At 35.8% G+C, this 22,352-nt stretch overlaps 1 protein-coding gene across 5 annotated transcripts in view; it reads left to right on the top strand.

Moving 5' to 3' along the window:
* Positions 1-22,352, top strand: part of CPEB4 (cytoplasmic polyadenylation element binding protein 4) — a 62,380-nt gene that overhangs the window by 28,559 nt on the left and 11,469 nt on the right. For 2 of the 5 annotated variants that reach the window (XM_044917107.1, XM_044917106.1), the window contains 2 exons: positions 8,653-8,703; positions 19,568-19,741. In XM_044917107.1, coding sequence (XP_044773042.1) covers positions 8,653-8,703; positions 19,568-19,741 — 225 coding nt within the window. Of the gene's footprint in view, positions 1-8,652; positions 8,704-17,824; positions 17,849-19,567; positions 19,742-22,352 lie in introns of all 5 variants that reach the window. The other 3 variants (XM_044917108.1, XM_044917111.1, XM_044917109.1) reach the window with 3 other exon arrangements.

Genomic DNA, 22,352 nt, shown 5'->3' with positions numbered 1-22,352 from the left:
TAAATACAGAAGTTTAGGAAATACTGCTCTAGAGAACTTATCTAATTGTTCTGCTTTAAACTGCCCATTACCAATAAGAACACAGCATAAGAAGGAATTTAGTAGAGGAAATGGTGAGGATGAAGACAGAAGAGGGAGGAGGTCACTTGCTCTATCCTAGATTATTATCTCCATCAAATAGCATTTTGGAACTTTGTCTCTGACTTCTGAAACCGTCTGTTTGCCCTGTGAGGCAGGGCTAAGAGTATGGGATGTTTAGGCTGCATCTGGCACGATGCTAAGGTATAGGGGGAGCCATATGACAAGAGGAATGCACCTTGGAGTTGGGTGTTAGGGGGAGACAGCTCCCCCTAACACATGATTTGGAAGTATCTTACATTTTAGCTCCTGCTTATATTCCAGTTCCACAAATATTTGAGCACACTCTAGGTACCAGGTAGTAGTAGATCAAAGGACACATTCGGTACCAGTCTACATTTTTCTTTTTTGAGATAGACCTGGACATTCTGTATAGGAAGCAGTGTTAACAACCAGTTCCAAGTAAAAAAGCACTTACTTCTGATACTATTTCTCTGACTTTTACTTTGTGCCCCTTCTGAGATTTATATAACTTAAATCCTTACAATAACCTTTTATGTGAGTTTTGTGATCTCCATTTTACAGCTGGAGAAATTGAAGTTCAGAAAGACACAACAGCTTCTATAGTCACTCAACTAACTGGTACCTAGAGGGTCAAGACAGGAGCACACAGCTTCTGACTCCTGGTTCAGTTGCTTGGATATTTATTGTGTAGCATTTAAGAAGGAAACACACATAAAAAGAACTTAAACTTTTTTTTTTTTTTTTTCCAGTATGCTTTAGACAGAGAGTAGGCATTAAAAGTTTCTTAATTTCTACTTAGGAGACTGGATATAGAATTTAAGATCTGTATTTTATCATAGTCTGTAAAAAACTCAGATCTCACATCGGCTGGTTTCTTATTGAAGGGTACATTTTGGGGGTGGAGGTCAAAATAGAATCATGGAGGGAACTTTTCCCAACTGGCTTATTCTTTTCCCTGATTCTGATTCACCAGGTCTATCATGAGACTTAAGCATGTGTATTCTCCAAATGATTCAAATACACTGCTCTCCTGCCCCACCCCCATCTTCACTCCCTTTGTGAACCACTTTGATATAAAGCGATGGCAGGCCATTCATACAGCAAATACATATCAAGAATCAGCCACGTGCCAGACACTATTTTAGGCTGTTGGGATATATCAGGGAATAAAAACAAAGACTCCCGGCCTCGTGCACCTTATCCTTCAAATAATTAGCAGATATTTTTGAACGGCTTGTTTATTATTTAGTTTTGAAGGCTAGTAAGTAAGAGGAAGACTCTGCCTTGAATATAGATAGGAGAAAATAGAAACTAGGGCCTTCTGAGAAATAGCAAAAGGTGAAATTATAACAGGTATGAAAATTCAAGCACATTCTTCATTAAAGTTCAATAAAGTCATCAGAATTTGTATTAAATAAGTGATTAGAATTAATGATAGGTATGTATGCAGAAAGCCAACTAATGACTTTACTGATTGCTTTTTGGGGGTTGGACTTCAGTAACCAGCTTTAAGAGCAGTTTATCACTCTTCTCTCTAAAGTTCTCAATCTTTTGCAGGTATCTTGGCTTATGGTCCCTAGAGATTTCCTAAGTTTGTCTTGGTCTTTTATGTTCATGTCAGTACAGAGAGCCATTTCTCATAATCATTTTTTACCTTGGGGCCAGATCTACAACTCTTTATGTTTATTCACTGGTTCTTTTCAAATGTGTGTCTTGTAACACATGTCTTTTTTATTCAACCTTTTTTGCAAGGTAGGAGAATTTTAAATTACTGTCTTGACTTTTTTCTAGATTACTTAAAACTTTTCTACTACCCGTTGGTCTATTTTTCCACTTTTCTTTCCATTATATTATTCTTTTTTTAAGACTGGCTTTTGTTAGTTTAAATTTGGACAAAAACTATGCCTCGTTTTTTAAGCTTAAAAAATTGCCATTAATCACTGGTATCATAACATCCTCTTAAGCCAAGTTATCTTGTTGTTCTGTCCTCTAAATGTAGCATCCAGAGTCAGAAGGCCTCTGGCAGGGATAAAAATAGCCTTCCTGCTTGCTCGCTTGTTGTTGGTTTACTGGCAGTAGGAAATCTTTTGAATTCCTTAACTGGGTCAGCTCTTCGCTAGTTTCTCTCTAGACATTCCTCCCTTCTGCCTGAAATTCTTAGATGCTTTTAGATCTTGCAACTTTGTAACTGCCCTGAGTTACAGTCAAAGCCATCTTTTTATATGAAACCTTCTGTAATCTATAGAAACTTACCCATTGACTTTCCTTATCTTATGGATAAATGTTATTATTATTATTATTATTTTTGCCACTATTACAGTCTCATATCACAACTGAAAAAGTAAATTTGAGCCATTGGTACAAAAGGAAGACCTCCTTAGTTTTTTTAAAAAGGAACATTATTCAGTTGAATTTTCAGTTTTCATTTCCTAAAATACTTCTGCTATTTTGCCAATTTGGCTATTATAAAAGTAAGGAGTTCGATTTTTTTTTTTCCTCTTGCTTACCCCAAAGAAGAATTACATCCATTTGTAACCAAGAACACTAGCAAACTCTGATTTTTCTGAAGCTGAAAAATCCCCCAGATGTCCACTCCCTTCTCCCAAGTTTTCAGTTTGGATTTTATTTGGCTAAAATGAATCCTTCCTCTTTCTTTCACAAGTGGAAAATTGTTGATTATCTCTGGCTTATATTCTGAGAGGGGAAAGGCTTTAATATTAATAAAGCACCTATTCTATATCCAGGGAATTTTCTGAGCATTCTGAAAAAATGGTCTCATGAATTTCTCAATAGCCTTGTGAAGTAAATGGAAATATTTGTTTTACTGAGGTTCGTAGAAGCTACGTAATTTGACCTAGCTCACAAGATGAGATTGTACTGACTCTCTACCCTTTCCACTGCATGTTCCATGGCAGGGAGACCACCAGTTGCTGGCTTAGCTTTATTCATTCATTCATTCATTCAACAGCTATTTATTGAGCCTCTTTGCTCCAAGCTCTGCGATGCAAAACCCAGAATTTATCCTTAAAGATTCTGTTGCCTTAGAGAAAGAGAGAGTTTAGAAATAGGTAATTTAAATATAGTGCAGTAAGTGTGAAGGGTATTGTATGGAGCCCATGAGGTCATCTGAATCAGAACAGGTGGTTTGGGGCAGGGAGGACTTTCCATAGGATGTGAGGCCTGAGATAGAAGATACCTGGGCAAAAGGGTAGTGGCTTGAGTGGTGAGACATTGGGAACAAAGAGAGGAGGCCATTCCAGACAGGGAGGATCCGAGAGGTAAAAATTAATGGGCCAGTAGTTCTGAATGTCCGGAGTACCACCTAATGTGGGAAGGGAAATGGTGGTGTGGAGAGATGAACCTGGAGAGATAGGCAAGAGGAGTCAAGAATTTTTAATAAGCCCTGGCTTTTAAAAAACTGAAAGCCACATCTTTCCTGGAGAAGGGTTTTGTTTAGCCTAAAAGGTATATGTGTGTGTGATTTAAATGGCTCTTTGAGTGGGTGAGGGGCAAGATTCTCCAGCTGATGTCAGCCCCAGCCAGCTCTTCCTCTGTGATTTTGCATGGAAGCATCTTTACTGGAAGTTGGTTGTATCATAGATAGGTAGAGAGTAAGGTACTGATTTTGATTTGGGGAGTTATTTTTGGGTCAATAGAATAAATTATTAAAATAATTATCTTTATATCATTAAGTGATAGGATACAGTGAACACATTTTATTAGTTCATATTGATATGTGTTCTGCATCTGTAGAAGTAAAAACTTGGTATTCAGAAACTGAATTTATTACGCATTTCTTGAGCCTTGCTCTGTGTTGTCTAGGTCCCCACAGTGCCATCTTGCTGCAAATCTCAGGCAGTGTTGGTGAAAACTACAGATGCAGAAAGGCAGGTGGAGTAGCACCTCCTTTAAACAATTATTTGTGGCAGTATAGCTTTGACTTTCTTAAATGTGAACTAAGGAAAATTAGCAGGAACAGGAGCAGGAGGAACACTTCTAGCTAAACAACAACAAATGTTTGTGTATGTTCATGTATGGATGTGTGTGGTGTGTATAAATCTTTGCTCTACCTTAAAAATGGGCCTAAGCCCATATGTCTCCTTTTCCTGTTAGAAATTTTTAATGGTGTCCACTGAAAACCCTTCCCTTTTCTTTGGAGTATCCAAGTTTTTATAGTGTAAGTCAATCAAAAAAATTAACTTAGAATTTCACATTACTTGTCACTTTCTAGGACTGCATGCTGTATTTTGGATAACCTTGCAGTTATTCTGTATTATCATTCCTTAGCCTACACACATCACCAACAATGCTAGTATGACTGAAAAAGAGAAGGTCATAGCATGAAGTCTAATAGCTCTGTAGAACATTTGATATTTTTCAGTGTTTGTATATTTGAAATAGCGTTTATTATATCAATTCCTGCTGAATCATCAGTAGCAATAATATCTGCATTACATTTTAGAAAATAACTTTTTCTCTCATTTTGAGAAGAATATATACATTTATATCCTCTAATGTATTAGAATATTTCCTTCTAGTCCTTCCTCCTTTCATCTCATTGACTAGGTTACTTTAGTTTTAGTCTTAAAAGAATATGATAGTACATAGTGTTCTTTTGGGCACTTACTCACCCAAGCAGTTCTTAGTCTGGTTGGTAAATATTGGTTCTCCAACTTGCAAATGCCTGGCATAGAATTGCCTAGTTGAAGTACAGATCTTTTCTGGGCTGTAGAATTTGGTAGTGTAGTTCCCCAGAGTCACACTGTATCAGTTGCCTATATTTGGCTAGGTTGAGTCATATCACCAAATATAGTCTATGCCTTCTGCATGATGTATGCCAGGCTTCTGGCTCCAAATGCCACAGCTGGCCTCCAGAGATGACTACTTTCCTGTCATAACGTCCTGTCATAAGATTAGGACTGCTGATCAGGCAGTATTTCTTTATATTTATAACACAATCAATACCAGGAGCCTTCAAAGATTGAATTTTATCCACCAAATAGGGTTCACTTGCCTGAAATCCCAAAGCCCTCCTTCTCCCTTGAGAAATTCAATTCTAGATGTGCCAAAACTTCGGTTATATTTATGGATAGTTGAGTTATCAAAAAAACAACAACAACAACAACAAAACAAACAGAACCCAAAACACTGGATTATATTCAGCTTCAGATAGCTTGTTTATTTTTATTTTACTTCACTTTATTCATTTGTGAAACGCTGGTGTTTTAAGTTCAGTGGAATGAACTCATTGAGTGCTTACATGGTACTCAAACAAGGAAACTCAAGGTACCTAGGTAAAAAAAAAAAAAAAGCTCTGATTCTTAAAGGGGGCTATTATGGTAAAAGAGAGAAAAAAGTTAGCTAAAATGATTTACCTAAGAAGGTTGACTGTTGCAACATAGCTAGAAAGAAAAGTTGGTGAATTAATCTTAACAAGGGGGTTGCCTTTTTGGGAAAGTTGCCCTGGAAAGAGGTGAATCTGAAGGAAAAAAAAAAAAAAAAAGATTGAAAAATACCCTCCACTGGTAACAAAGGAAGAGGGCACTGTCTCAGACTAGAGAGGGGACTGTCAGTGATCTAGCTGTGGGACAGAAAATGCAGAAATGCCTGTATAAATTGGCATCTATAGAACAGAGAGGATCTTAGAGCAGAAATGAAGGGTATACAAGGAGAATAAAAAGGTGTACAAGGAGAATGAAAGGAAGACTTGAAAGTCTCACGACACTTATAATGAGAGCTTACAGAAGATTCCCAGAAAGGAAGTGATATGGGTTATCCGTAATAGATGTCATGAATGGATGACTCTAGATATTTTAATTGTAGAAAAAATTTACAGAAAGATAGGACAGGCAGGATAAGAAAGCATTATGAAGTTAAAAAAAAAGTTTTTAAAAAAATGTCATTGCTTATATTTTAAAAATTGAAATAGAAAGCATTACTGATTGGTTAACAAAATGTCACAGGTGTATTTGTTACTCAGAGGCCAAAATTGATTCCAGCCTGACAGGACTCATATCACAAGATCAGGTTAGAAAATTAAAAACAAGTATCACTTTCAGAGTTAAACTATGGACTTTGCCAGTGATTCTTCAGTGCCCTATTGTCTTAGCTGAAGGGTAGAATTACTGCATTCAGAAGTCTGAAGAGCAGAAAAAGTATCAAAGGTCACCTACCTTGGTGGTAGAGGGTAGGATCTCTTCAGGAGCTGTGCATTGAGGCAAACTCTGAGAACTGAATTAAGGGACATTTTTGTGTCTGTCAAGTTGAAATAGTCTTCTTATCTCTCTCCTTAAAAGAGGTACCCAAAAGGTGAGTTTCTGATAAGGTTGGAACTTGATTTGTTTAAACTGGGCCAGCCAGTTTGGTAATTTGTCTTTTGGATTCTCATTGTTCATTATCCCTTCTTGGCATCAAATGAGAAGCATTTAGTTCATATGGAACAGTTCTGGTTTCAGTTGAAATGTTAGCGTTAAAAAAATTAGAGTATCTTCTCCGAAATAAAGAATTTCCTCTTAAACTTTGTTTAATATAGTTAAATACTTTGTGTGTTGACCTACATCAACTTAAAAAAATATTTAATGGTAAATAAAAATGGTATGTGTGAACTTCTGTTAGTTTATTTACTAGATGGTTTTTACAGCTATAAAATTTATACATGTGTTCCATTCCAGAAAATCAGCTGCTACTTTGAGTTAACTGATTCGGAAACACTACTCACCCACTCCTAACTTTTGTAACAGTTAAGGTCATGTTCTTCCAATATCTCCAGTCTGTGCTTTTTAAAAAATGTGCTTGTGATAGGTTATACGATCCAGGTTTATAGTTAAAAGCAGTTCAGATGGAATTCACTGGATTTGGATACTTGGCTCTCTATGTTAGCCTTAAATAATTGAGCCAATTTTTAGAAAGAAATTGAAATATCAAAATTAATTTTTGCCGCCTCCTTCCCCATCTCCATCCCTACCTTCACTCTAAATAGAAACAAGCTGAAATTGAAGTGACCTAATTAACAACTTAATAACCCTTGTATTTGGTTTTAAATTGTAGTAGGAAAATTGTTAAGTTCAGATTTTGTTTCGTATTAGACCCCCAAGCTTTGGATATGGGTTAATTAAAGCTATTAGCAATAGAGAATGGTTTTCTTTTTTGATGGTGTGAGTTCAGTTCTTTAGAGACTATTTCAAAGAAGCAGAATTTTGAGAAGTTGTAGGATAGTTGAGGCCTAAAGTTCCTTTTTCCTCAAGAGTTGTAAATATATGGCTCGTGGATTGATAGGACCACATATTAGCTCTGGTTCCCATAGTGTTGTTCAGTGGAACCAGATAGAGCCTTTCTGGCATCTTGGAAGGCTTGCCTCAGCCTTAAGGCTGCTTCCCCACTTTTTCCATAGCTTTGGAGAGTCTGCTGTGATCCTGTGGAAGTAGAGTTTAGGCTGCTGTTTCCTAGTAGAATGTCTGTAATTATGAATCAATTTTAAATTCTCACACTACCCAATTTACAGAGTACTGACTATGGTAGATAATTAACAGTCACATTCTTCTATTCATTCTCTAAATGATCAAGACTTGTAGAGGGTTTTCCATCATTTTTATGAAGGTGGGTGTAGATGTAGAATATGGAGACTTAAAAATGTTGCCCTAATGATTTTTTATAACTTAACAGCATAGAGCTAGGCATATGGTATGGTACTCAGAATAGGTATATGGTATGTGGTTTGGATACCTCAACTCAATATGTAGAAACTCTTCCAAAACAGAAATGTAATTCCTGATAAAGGGAGAAATCCCAGTGCTGTTTCGCCCCTTTAATTGTGGCTACCAATTTGGAAAGATGTTGCATCCTCCAAAAATTTTAGTACTGTCACAGATTCTTTTTTGATGGACATCTTGGGTGTCCATTTTAAGTTCAAAACTAGGTTTTGAACCACTTCAAAATTAGAAAGAAACTAACCCAGCATTTTTTGAGTACCTCCTGTGCTCTGGGCATTGTGCTATGTGCTTTGATACTTTCTGTCACCTGTAAGTACAGTGATATGTTTTTCTTTACTTTCTGTACTTTTCCTCCAAAGTGAGAATTTAAACCCATTAGTGTGTCTGTACATGTAGGCATAAGTCTGGCACTTTTGTTATGAATTATATAGAGAAATCTTCCTGCTAATTATGTATTTTTAAAAAACAAAAAAACTACAGACATGAAAACATTTTCACATTTATGGGGCAAAAAAACTATTATTACGAGTTTCTATTAGAATATAATGTTATAAAGAAAATTACTTTGTATGGGAGTTTGGAAATTAGAGACCAAATAGTTAAATATGAGGGATATTTTATTTTCCCACTTTCAAACTTGCCCTTTTTGGATGTTTGTGAACATGCTGATTGATATGTCCTCTGACTCATTGTGTTCATTAGCACAGCAAAGTTTTATCCCATAATAAAGCTTTTTAAAAATACCTTACCTATTAAAGCTATTAATTCAGCTTTGTTACTGAATACATTTAAACCATCTATGAAAAAAATAAATTTAGTAACGGCCTTCTTTTACCTTCAGGTCGTCTAAACTATTCATATCCAGGATCCGATAGCTCTCTGCTTATTAATGGTAAGTGATAATTGATTTACCCTAGTGAAGTTTACAGAACTGAAACAAGTTAGTCCTAGATGAGAAAATATAGTAGGTATGCTTTGACAAGTGGAAAAATGACATTAGTTTGTTCTGTAATGATAATTGCAAGTTGCTGTTACTTTATTAGCTGTATAATGAATAATTATTTTTCCTCCAAATTGCGGCAGTAACTTTTTTAAACTTTGAGAACTGACTTATTCTCTGTCTTGAAATTGATGACAGAATAAGTGAGAACCCCATAATTATACATAAAGAATGGTTTAATCTACCATTAGATTCTGTAGAGTGACCTTTGAAATGTCAACATGAAAACCATTTCCATGTAGTTAGAAAAATGTTCTAGGAGAAAGGGAGGGTAATCAGAGATCTGAAACCAGGAAAAGCAGCCTGAGACCACAGGGGTTGACATTGTAAAGGACAAGGTCAATTCACTATTTGCTGTCTAATGAGAACAAGAAAAATGAAGTTTTATTGACGTTTACAGTGCCTTTGGGAAATTCTCCTTTCTGGTTCTAAATATTACCAATGTGCTGTTGAGTTCTCTTTTATGTGTCTATGCTGCAGTAGACTAAATTGCACAAGGAAGGGGCATCTCCTCATAGAAGGAATTAAAGAATCAAAAAGTGTCTGTTTTGTACTACTATAGTTTAATTGGGTAAAATACAAAAGTCTTATTTACTTCTTTCCTACTCATTCACTATTGAATATGGCTTTTAAATTTGTGTGTTCACAATGCTTTCCATCTGTCAAAGCTCATTGTAAGTCCCACCACCTCGAAGAAGTGTTCTTGGCTAAATAGCTATATTCTCATCATTCCAAAAACAAAACAAAACCAAAAAAGAAAGCCCCCCAAAACAAACAAGCAAACTTTGTACTCGTCTATGGTATATTGTGAATGGAAGGTTAAAAATAATTTTTATGACTGGATCTACTTTTGGTTAGTATTTGACATCAGTATTCTGTAGAACATAGGATTGTTGAGCCAGGAAAAGTTAAAAGGAAATTTGATTTATGAGAGTTGCCGTGGGTACATCAGATCCTCTGAAGACTATACAGTTTGTAAAAGCCTCACTTATTCATCAGACTTTGGTCTTTTCATGCTACAGCTACCAGAAATAATGCCAAAATATAATATTTCAGTATAAATGTGTGTGGACTGAAAACCAAACCCAGTGGTGATAATGGCATCAAGATAAGTGGGAATAATATAAGGGTTGCCATTATAGCAGGATTTTAGCTTTTCCTGTGGAACGAGTTCCCCAGTCTGTGTGCTGGAAATGGCAATGAACCCAAGATTTGAAATGCTGATGTGCGATCTTAGGCAAAGTAGTCAACTCTTCTTTGTCTCAATTTCCTCATGCAGTTGCTAAATTAGATCAGTTGCCCCTGGAGTCCATCTTTGTTGAGGTGAGACTCTCTAATGGGTTTTCCTTAAAGCTAAATTCACTTCATTTTTTTAGAGTCTATTATTGTGAGATTGCTTCCTCTGCCCCTGCCATTAATATCCTTTCTTTTATGAATAGATTATTTTTTGTGACCCTTACTTGGCAATGAAAAATAAAGGTAATTTTTCCCCCAAATAATTGTTTTGAAATTTTACTTGTCCATAGATTCTAAAAGGGACTGGATGGTTTTTGCTGTCGTTTGCATGGAAACTGTGTTTATTAGAAAAGTATACCAGCTGAGGTTAATATTGTCTCAAACTGAAAGATAGGAAGATAAAGAACAAAGAGTTGTCAAAGAGGGAGAACTTGCTGGTTCCTTAAGCATAATCCCAGAAGGGTTATGACTGCCATGGTCTCAGATCCAGTGTTCATCTCAGAGGGTCCTAGAACTTGATTTTATCATATTTGATCAAGTGTTAGTTCTTAATAACCAACCAGCTAGGACCAGATGCCAATTTATACATTTTTTTTTTTTTAAAGATTTTATTTATTTATTTGACAGAGAGAGACACAGAGAGAAAGGGAACACAAGCAGGGGGAGTGGCAGAGGGAGAAGCAGGCTTGCCGCGGAGTGGGTAGCCCGATGCGGGGCTCAATCCCAGGACCCTGGGACCATGACCTGAGCCAAAGGCAGACGCCTAACGACTGAGCCACCCAGGCGCCCCCAATTTATACATTTTAATAAGGAATAAAACTAGGTAGACCAGATGCTGGAGGTGACTGACAGAGTCATTCTTTCTCCAGTAGCAAAGTCCAGATTATAGCAGATTACTTTAAAATCATGAAATTAAAGCAAGGTGGGGGTGGAGGGATGTTGAGACAGTTTTTAGTCACCTTGGTGTAGATGTAGGCATTGCCCATTCTCTTCAGTCAAATTTATGAAACCTCTTCTATGGCGGATTGCTTCTATAGATAAATTCATCTCATTTGTGTGTTGATGTTTTAGTAACTTTGCTGGCAATTTAGTTCATGATTTGGGGGTACCTATCGTATAAATCTACTGTAAAGCACTATTTGTATTTAATGAAGATAACCTTTGGACTCATAAATACTACCCATTTCACAGAATTGTGATGAAGATGAAATGCGTGTAAATCACTTAGTGTAGAGCTGCTACATAGTTAAAATAATTAGAATATTTAGGAATATTTGTGGCTAGGAATATTAGTGCTAATATATACATATATATTTTGGTTAGGAATATTAGTGCTGAAAATTTATAAGGAAAAAACAAAACGGGATTAAGATGAGTGTAAAAATCATCTATAGTTGAACATGCTTTCTTTGGCTGATTATTAAAATAAATAACATAAAAATTACTACATTCATTTTTAAATGCATTCCCTTTGTATCTCCTATCCATGCAGTCTTTTCTTAAGACTGAAATAAAAGCCTAGTACATTGTGTTGCTTTACATTCATTATTCAATTTTAAGACTTTAAGGAACTATAAGGAGCTGTTCTTCCCTGTCCACCATAAATAATCTATTCAGGCTTAAAAACCTTTAGAAAGGTGATTTTATATAGCTACTCTACTTGTCTCAACGGTAACTTTCAGAGCTTTTTCTTACAAGCCGCTGTTGAGTTGAAAGCCATTTCTTTTTTGTTTAGACAAAAATATGTGAGAACTGTTTACTCTCTTCACATGAACATCTGAATTTCGACTATGATTTTCATTGTATAACTTGTTTTGAAATTTTCAAGCAATGTCCAAGCTTTTTGGAAAAGAAGTGGGGTTTAAATCCTGAATAAATAAAATGAAAAAAAGATTCAGAATAGTCTACCAGCTTCAGCAGTTTATATTGGAGTAATGTTGGGATTTGCATGTACAAAGATAAAAAGAGCTTACTCATCTAGTGGATCAAATTACTATTTTTCCCCTTTGGCCATGCTCAATCATCAGTTTTTATACTACGCAGTGACCTTCATATACTACTCATGACTTTCAAAAGACACTGCCCGTATAATTCAACAAATAATAATTGATAACTGTGCTAAGAGTGTTGTGGTGCACATTCTGGGGAAATTATTCAATCCATCACTGTTATTAGTTTTACAGATTTTTTTTTTAGAGGACATTCTTGGGGGAAATCCTTGGATTTTAAGTGTATAAAAAAACCAAACTTTGTAGCTACTTTCTGGATGCTGTATTAGTTTGCTAGAGCTGCCTTAAGTACCACAGACTGGTGGCTTAAACAGAAATTTATTTCCTCAGAGCTTCTGGTCCTGGAGGTTAGAAGTTTTTAGATCAAAGTGCCAGCAAGGTTGATTTCTTCTGAGGCCTCTCTCCTTGGTTTGTAGATGGCTGTCTTCTCTCTGTGTTCACATGATTTTCCCTTTGTGCATGAATGGTGTCCTAATCTCTTCTTTTAAGGACATCAGTCCTATTGGATTAGGGCCTACCTCCATGACCTCATTTAACCTTAATCACCTCTTCGAAGACCCAGTTGTCAAATACAGTCCTACTCTAAGGTTCTGGAGGTTAGGACTTTAGCATATGAATTTTGAGGAAGAAACACAATTCATCCCAGATCACATACCTTTTCCTAGTAAATTTTATGTAATAGGAATGTAGTTAGAACATCCATATTATGGTTATGAAAAACAAGCCTGAAACTGACTCAGTGTCTCAGCCAAGTCAGAAAGGAGTGTTAAGCTTGGGCCAGACTTACCTCAGATTCCTTTGGTATGTCTTGGTGTAGTTTTGAGACAGACATCAGATTGAAAGGTTAATTTTCCCTTTACCCATCTTGAAAACTTAGTTTGCCTGAGAAAACTAACATGCAATCCCAACCGCCTCTGTATAAAGTGCTCGTGCATGGTCCTTTTATCCCCCACCTTCCATTCCATTGTGTTAGCCCATAGGATTAACTGCTTCAAAAATGAAACCTCTGGCAGGGGAAGTTATAGAATAACAGCAAAATATATTAGGTTTTAACAGATTTATGTATGTATTTCCTTTTCTCTGTGGATGTCTTTCCCTTGGAAGCATCCACTAAAATATTTGCTTGTCCCAGAGGAGGGGATTACTTAAGAGATCTTTTAAAAAAAGGTTAGCATAGAACAACTCTTAATTATAGTTCTTTGGAATGGAAGGAGGAAGATTGTTTGCTTAAGGGTTGGGGGTGGTACACAGAAATCTATGAAAGGGGGGAGGGTATAATTTACCCATGAGAAATGTACATTATAGTCACTTACTGAAAATGTATATAGTGTGGATCTAGTTGCTACAATAAGGAGGATGTTGAAAGATGCCTTCACGAAAAAGATAATATGGAAACATATTGTAAATTCTAAAGTGCTCTGCAATTGTTAGCCTTAGAATAGTAATGAAAAGCTGAGAGTAATTATTGAAGACAACCTCAGAATATAGACACAGGAGTTTACTTTTGCAGAAAGGAAAAAATTACTACTTACTGAACATCTGACTGTGTGGTCATCATGTATACATAGGGTGTCTTTTGTTATTCTCTGATCAGCTCTCCATTTTTGTAAAAAACTGAAGGTTAGGGATGTAGAGAAACTAGAGTCCCATTCTTTGCCCTTTTTTTCCTAAGATAGCTCTTTACAAATAATATCTTTGTCTCATCTTTATAGTATCTTATTGACATTCTTTGAATATTATACCACCAAGTTAGTATAAACACAAGCCAATGTGACATATGAAATCTCAACTACTAGGCATATATTTAAAATAATTTTGTGACAGTGAGTCAGTCCATTACATTATGGGTTGATTTATAAGATCATTTAACAAAAAAAATAAATAACTAAATAAATAAAATGATTCTTTGCATCTTTGTTGAATTGTATGCCCTGGTCTTTATGATGATTGTCTACTTTTTGGTTCTATCATCTTTATTCTTTTGTTAACAGATTAATTCCTTTTAGCTTCTAGTCTTTGACTTACATCTTTTTAAATGATTTACTAATTTAACTAATTCCCCTACATTCTTTTTTTTTCCAGTCCTACTGAAAAAATCAGTTATTTGATAACATCTTTTAATCTGAGCCCTCTCCCCTTGTTTTTTTCCAAATAGAATTGCTATCTGCTTTCTCAGCTTGGGGGCAATGAGAGGTAGATGGAGGGCCTGAAGTGGGCCAGAGTAGCCTGAGTATGGGCAGTCTTTCATTGCCTACTAAAATCTAGTAATATCTTAGCCCTCATCTTCTTTACAAAGATGATTAGGTCTTCTCATGTAGGAAAGGATATTTTTCTTTAATATATCATTTGTTTGTTTTTAACATAAGTACCAAGAAGAAAACACAAAAGGGTCTGTGAACAAGTGTAGTAATATAGTTAATAAATGTAAATAGTACAGAAGGGGATAAATCAAGAAGTGAAATCCTTCTTTCCTTCCCCATGCCAGTTTTTCTCTCTAAAGGTTCTTGTGGTTGTTTCTAGAAAAAAGATTTATGCTTATTCCCACATACTTGCTTATATTTTCTTTATTTCTACATGTACACAATAATGAATCATACAATACACACGTAGAAAACTCATCTACATCTTAGAGAGGTTTAGATATCAGCACGTGAATATGTGCCACTCTTAAAATGGCTGCATGCTAGGTATTTACTTCTTATGATTGTATCGCTGTTATGGCTACTTTATTTCTTTTTGATTATAACAAATGTTATAACAAGTGAGAAAATGATACTTTCTAAGAAAAATAGTATCTTCATGTTTATAATGAAATATATATAGATATAATGCATATTTAAAAAAGATCTGAAAAGTCTTTCTGTACCTTCTTTGCAAATATAGTATTCCAGAGTAGTAAAATGTTTTACTAGAGGGAATTTAATGGTGAATACAGGATATTTGTAAGCAATCTTATGAAGACATTTTGAAAATAAAGTGCTTTTCAATAGATCTAATAGCAACATGCATCCAGAAATTATAAAAATTTATAGTAGAATATTTCCAGTCTATTAGAACATTCTTGAATCATATTAGTACTGAATATGAAGTTATCGAGGACCTCATAAGTAAAAACTAAGAAATAAAAATAAAAGATAAATGTATAAATAGTAGTCATTTTAAATCCTATGGCTACTAGAAGATTTGTATTCAATAGCGGCATGCATTTTAAAAATCTTTTTAACAGTGTACTTTTTGGTAATTAAAGGAAAGATCTGGGCAGAGTTTATTTCAGCCAGCTTAGCTGGAAGTTTTCCAAAATGTAGATTTCTTTAAACCTATTTAAAGTGAATTATTTTTTTTACCTTGCCACTTCTTGGATGTTTCAGAACCATCAAATAATATGCAACAGTTGATAATCATGAGATTGGAAATCTGACATTTTCCTCAGTAAAGTGGTAAAGATCTGTGTTACAAGTATGGCATCATAATAGTCTTAAGCCAAGTATAATTTGAAATAGTTGGGGAAAAGGTACTTAGTACATCTTTCACGTGTAGGATGAAGGGGCACCATTTATCATTTTGTTAATGTTTGGGTTCTGGTTACATAGGTATGTTCATGTTATCGGAAATTCATTGAATTCTGTACTTACGCTTTGTGTACTTTTCTGTATACATGTCATGTCAAAATCTACACTGAAAATAATGTATAGTTATTAACAGCATTATAATAAGTAGAAGTAAAAAAATTAAGCACTCACTTTCTGTGTTTCAGAATATCATTGTTTTTATTTTTTAATACTAATTTATATTAATTTCCCTTTCTGATTTGGCAGATTTTATGGTTGTAAGCATTGTACACCTATAACTTATTTTCTGTCAATGTGGGAAAACATTTCTAGGTAGTTTTCAGAATTTAACCATGAATTCTCTTAGATTAAGCAGCTTAATTATGTGGCACAAGATCAAAGTTTGAAAGAACATATTTAAAGAATTTGAGATTTATTGGATTTTTGCCTTTAATCTGTAGCACTGAAACTAGTTATTTTTGATAAATGGAAGCTATGAGAATTTTATGTTAATTTTGTAGCTTTTAAAAGTCTCTATTCTTTTCAAATATCCTTTTTCTTAGAAATCTAAGCAGCATCAATCAACTTTTTAAGATTGACAGAACCAAAATTTTCAAATAATTTATTTTCCCAAACTCCCTTATCATTGAAGCAGTCATAGGAATAGAATGTTCTTAAGCATCTGTTTTTATGATATCTTTGTCTTTTTAGCCTATGTCAGGTTGACTGAGAAAATACCGGCCCCCCCCCCCCAAATTTAAGACCTCTAGCAAAGTGAAATCCTAGCTGAGGGAGATATTATGGGGTTTTAATCCATTTGTTCAAGTACTTTGGTGAAAATTCAATGTATCTAGTAATGGGAGAAATGTATTTTGGTGTAAGACAATTTCATTTTGGAAAATATGCACATGGTACTTCTAAGTTACAACTCAGTTATAACTGAGTTATACATAATGAGCATTTATCTAGTAGGCTAAGAATTAAAACCCTGACCAGTCTGTAATAATGACTTCTTAAAGGTGCTACACCTTCTAACTCAGGAATCTTTCCCAGCTTCCTGTTCGAACACTCCTCTCTAGCCAAGCCCTCACTTGTTCCGTATGCTTCTGTTCTAGGCATCTTTCCCTGAACATTATAGCACCCCTATTTGCTGCATTGCCAGGCCTGCAATGCCCTTTCTCTGTTTTTTTCCTTAAGGTCTCAAATGCTATCCCATCTCCTCCTCAAATGCCACACCCCCCCTCTCTGATTCTTTAGTAAGAGCCAGTTGCTTCTCCTCCTCTGTTCTTGTTGTACCTAACATATAACTACAATAGCAATAGGTATGCTGCATTGTCATTATTTGCTTATGTGGCTGTCTGGCATTTAAGGTTGCTAGTTCCATTGTAGTCAGGGCCATGTGCTGTTTATCCATAGTCCCTAGCAAGATCAGGCATTTAAGCAATGTTTGTTGAATAGGATTGAGGTAACTGGACAAGCTGGGCTTATAAGTGCCCGTTTTGTTTCAGGGAAGACATTTTCTCAAAAGTTTCTTGATTTAAAGTTTATACTGCCATTTCCCAAGTATTCAGGGAAATACATATATTGTATTATATACTTTTTTTCTCTTCTTAGCTGTAACCTACTTGGCAATAAAATGCCAAACCTTTTACTTTTCAGCATTTGGGACATGGTGGAAAATTTGACAAGGGACAAGAAACTTCCTTTGTCTAAAAGGAAATTTATAAATTGCCTAAAGATTTCATTTGTTATGATTTTCTTTATTAGGGATTAATCATAAAGCCATGATGTAAAATTGCTGTTTATCCTGTAGTGGTGAAAAAGTCATGAATTAAATATTGAAATATTTACTGAATTGCTAGTTAGCAGGGAATTCTGGGAGCATTTAAGATCAGTGTGGTAGGAATTGGTTTAGATCATGTTACATATTACCTTAGTGTCATACTAGTCTGGATCCTGAGTGACAGTTGCAGCCAACTACTTATCTTACCACAAGTAAAATTCAATACAGCTTTACAGTGTCCTTGAAGAACTTAAAAAAAAAAAGCGTGCATTAAATTGACCTCTCACCATCTAAATTCCTTGTTTTTGACATTTACTAGGAAATGAGGAACATAGCCAATTTTTTTTTTCAGTTTCAAAAGCTGGTAGATTAAATCACAGTTGATTCTTCTGACAATGTTTGAAAGGTTGTTTTTTTTTTTCTCATTTGACATGCAGCAAGGACATATGGGCGAAGGAGAGGTAACATTATTGTTTCTAACTTTTGAATGTACCAGTTATATTTGGAGAGGACCCAAGTTTGCTCAATTTCTTACCTTTGTGGGGAAGGAGGGGTGGAGGAAATGCGACGTAGCTTTGATCCATACATACTTTGTATGTCATAGTTAAAATTATAGACTTTCTAATTTGAAGGAGTCAGAATGATAGGATCTGGATTTGAGTCAATATCCTGTATTATAAACTCAACTTATTTATATCTGAGGATTTATTTCACCTTTTTCTTTTCTGAAAGGAATTTCTTGGAAGAAAAAAAATTAAGGATCTTTAAAAAGGAAAATATAGTGTGACTTGATTATATTGGAAGCTCAGTTATACTTTAATACCTTATGTCTATTTTTTTCTACTATGTCAGCATAATACACTTGGTTTAAAATGAGATTAGCTAAATAAGTGACTACTCCTATAAATTTCAAACATTGGGGGAAAAAGCTCTAGAAATTTTAGAGAATTTTAAAGAATCATTTCCTAGAGGTGCCTGAATAAACCTTATTTTTGCCGCCTGTGATAGTTGAGCTATTTGACTATCTAATTTACTTGCTTGTAAAAAGGCAAGTAAATTAGATAGTCAAATAGCTCAACTTCCAAATGTAAGTGACTTTTAAAAATTATTTAGGAAATAACCTCCAATTTTATCGTCCTTTTTTATCTTCATTATATAACTCGAGTTTTGTAGGGTAAATTCATAACAAATATACTGTTACTTGTGTTTAGTTAGCAAAGCTGAAAGGAAGACAAGTGTGGCAACAAAGGCATTGGAGTGTTTCAGTAAAGGAAGAGCACTGAAGCTACATTTCTCTAGGATCCATTAACAAACTCCTTATGTAGTACCTAGAAGTAAATTGGCCAGCCTGACAAGTGACAAAACAGTGCTTGAAAGATTCTGGTTTTTTGTAGCTCCGTGTTTTGCTTATGATTTCCAAAGTTCATATTTTGTTGTCAGGTAAACACGGGAATAATATTAACCACATTGGCATCTCTGGTCTTTTCTGCTTATATATTCTGTATGATAGGATTTTCAAACAGCAGACTTGATGACGACTTTTTAGAATTAGATAGCACTAGTGGCAGCTGCTAATTACTCAACTAAAAAAAATAAATCTTTAGCATGCCTAAAAATCTTAAATTCTTTAATACTAGGTAGTGAAGTTGGGTAACAGCGATAAATGGGTTTTGATTATATCCCATTAAGGTAAACCAAGATGAGTGCTCACTTTAAAAATGGACCTGTTCATTTTAAGGACAGTCTTAGAGGAAACTGGGTAGGCTATATGATTTTGTGTTTTAAAAAATTTAAGTGACCTAGCATCTGATAGTCGAATTCAATCCTTAGCGTACATGTCTAGGCTGTCTGCGGCCCTGGGGCCCTGCCAAGGCAATGCGTCTACTGCCAGCGGCTTTCAAAAGAGTGCTCCCTCCTCCTGTACTTCCATTTCACCTCACTGAAGTTTCTGGATCCCAGGGGGATAGTGGAGCAGCCTTCTATTGAACAATGTACTTTCTCTCTGACTCCACTAAGACTTCAAAGTGATGGGAATTCAAGAGCATATCTAAGTGATTCGTTATTCAGTGAGAAAAATAAAAGCCATTTTATTGAATCTGCTGTTTCCCTTGTTTCTTGTGTAAGATCAGCAATGGCAAGGAACATGTGCTGTTAGCTTTTTTTCCTGCTTTCTCTTCCAGGTCAGTCTTCACTGTTTCCAATGGAAGATGGATTTTTGGATGATGGCCGTGGGGATCAACCTCTTCATAGTGGCCTGGGTTCACCTCACTGCTTCACTCACCAGAATGGAGAAAGAGTGGAACGATATTCTCGCAAGGTGTTTGTGGGCGGATTACCTCCTGACATCGATGAAGGTATATTTACAAAGAACTATTAATTGTACAGTGCCTGGGCTGTGGCACATAGTAGCTAACTCATAGATAGTGGTTGCTGTTATTATAATAACAGTCTTATCTGGCTCCAGGTATTCAGTTTTGATTGCATTGTTCTCTTGTCCTGTCTTTCTATCCTGGCATATAAGATTAGTTTACAACGGAAGGGGTGCAGGACTTTGGGAACCAGCTGAAGCAAGTGATTAAATGAAAAGAGTAACTGTCATTGGGAAACCCATCTCAGGGGTTCTGTTGTGGGCAAACAGTGCTTACTGCATTTTTGTCTGTGTGTGCTGCCTTGGCCAGATTCGGTATGTTTTCCTGTTTGTTTCCTACCTGCTCCAGAAATGTAGTTAATTGAAAATTTGAGATCTTAGATTAAGGATGAACTTTTGAAAAATAAACCCTAAAGTTGTACCACAAGAAAGGGAATCTTAAGAGTTTTATCATTTTCTGAGTATTTTTTCACTTGCCAAATACAGGCTTTTTAAAAGTCACACACTGTTCTTAGGCTTGTTTACGGTGTAACCAAGATAGAAAGTCTTTGTGTGCATAGAGTTTCAATTCTAGCAGGGGAAGGCAGATAAAAAGTGTGTAATCATGCAAGAAAATATCAGAGAGTAAGTATTGAAAAGAAAATAGCATGATATTGCACTATTTTATGATATGATTCAGGGTATCTTCTTAGATTAGGTAGTTAAGGAAAGCCTCTTTTTTCTGTTTATTTATTTATTCATTCATTCATTCATTCATTCATTCATTCATTCATTCATTTATAAGTAGGCTCCATGCCAAGTGTGGAGCCCAATGCGGGGCTTGAACTCATAACCCTGAGATCAAGACCTGAGCTGATATCAAGAGTTGGACGCCTAACTGACTGAGCCACCCAGGTGTCCCAAGGAAGTACTCTTTAAGGAAGTGATATTTGAGATGAGATCTGCATTAGGAGCCAGCCAAAGGTTTAGAGGATTAGTTGTTCAGCAATATTTTCTACATCTGTGGGCCTAAGTGACCCTAGTTCAAGTTCAGACTAAAACTCAAGTAGCAGACCATATAGCAACCATGTATCCTTAGTGGTGGTGGTGGTTGTTTTCCTAATCTCTTTTGTCTTGGTTTCCTAAATGGAAATGGCAATAAACCAATTAATGTTATGTAGAATAGAATTGTTTTCTCTAAAACTCTATAAGGTCTAATAATAAGGTTTTAATAACTTCCAATTTAGACTGAGATTAAATGTATTGAGTCACTTCATTTTCCTTAAGATGGTCAATCTTTTGGAAGGTTGAGACAAAGTTTTCAAAAAGCCAAAGATTGAAATAAACACAGTTCTCTTTTGTTTTGTTTTGTTTAATCTATGAAAAATTGTCTTGGGTGGAAGCTGTGTTGGGATTTCAGGCTAGACTGAATCAGTCTTCATCCTGCTCTCAGAGGACCTAGCTTTTCCAAAGTGTTCATCCTGGGCTGACCGTGTGGTCACAGTATTGGCCTCTCTAATAAGCTCCTGGGTGTGGCCTGCTCTTTTCTTTACCTGGAATTCTCATTTTCCTTAGTACTGTGGATTCTTGTTTTTTTGACCCTTGAAAGTCAAGTCCTTAGCCCAGATGGTGTTTAGTGAATGAATTATATGCTTACATACAGAACGAGAGCAAAGACTGAATTTTATCTGACCTTGCCTGGAATAAACTCCTTCTCTGGCCCAGATAGTCTATATCTTTTTGGAAAATTACTGAGCAATCTTAAATGTGCAATTTCTAAAATTCTTAGGAGCACAGATAAATATGACTAGTCTGGCAAAGGAGATGGTATAAACTGAGCAAAATTAATGGGAATTATGATAATCATCAAGCATATTGATAAATCAGTAGCAATTTAAGTAGACAGACCTTTCTACTATAATGTAAAATATGTATTCCTGAGAATATTGTGTTCTGTAGAATTATACACTAAAGAGTATAAGGTTTCTCGGGAAATAGGGTAGGAAGCAATAATTCAGAACCCAATGACCTTTGTACCGGAAGCACTAACAAAAAGAGAATTAATACCTTGAAAATAACTTGGACAATTCAGGCAAGTAGCTCAGTGTGGTTAGACACTGCCTCAAGGAATACTGAAAATGCACAAAACCAACAGAGCAGAAATGCTGGCTTGCAGGCTTGGAGGCAGTGCAGATGTAACCAGACCTCTGAGCACCTGAGAAAGTGCACGCTCCCAGGAGATGAGAGCCCTGCAAGGTTGGGAGTGTGCCTCTCTAGTAAGAGAGCCCTGGTTGCTGTGCTCATTTTTTATTTCCTTATAAGAGAGTAGGAGGGCTCCTGCCTGCATATCAGACAAGTGAGGGGCTTTTTCTCTTCCTGATGAAGGTTATAATTCTACTCCCACTATGCTAGCTCACCTTGCCCGGGAACAATCATTTGCGAACCAGGACAGCTTCTAGGTTATAGTGATTTCATTCCTCTATTCACCAGTCTCTCTTACATGAGCTAAATGGTACTGCAGAAACAGGCAGCAGAGCAGAGCAGACTGTACTGTTTTCACAATCTGGAGGAGAGGAAAACAGTTCTACCAGCTTGGAATTTGAACACATCCCCCATCT

Source organism: Neomonachus schauinslandi, chromosome 7 (genome assembly GCF_002201575.2).
Source record: "Neomonachus schauinslandi chromosome 7, ASM220157v2, whole genome shotgun sequence".
NCBI lineage: Eukaryota > Metazoa > Chordata > Mammalia > Carnivora > Phocidae > Neomonachus > Neomonachus schauinslandi.
The sequence above is the reverse complement of the archived record's forward strand: the minus strand, read 5'-3'. Positions and strand labels throughout refer to the sequence as shown.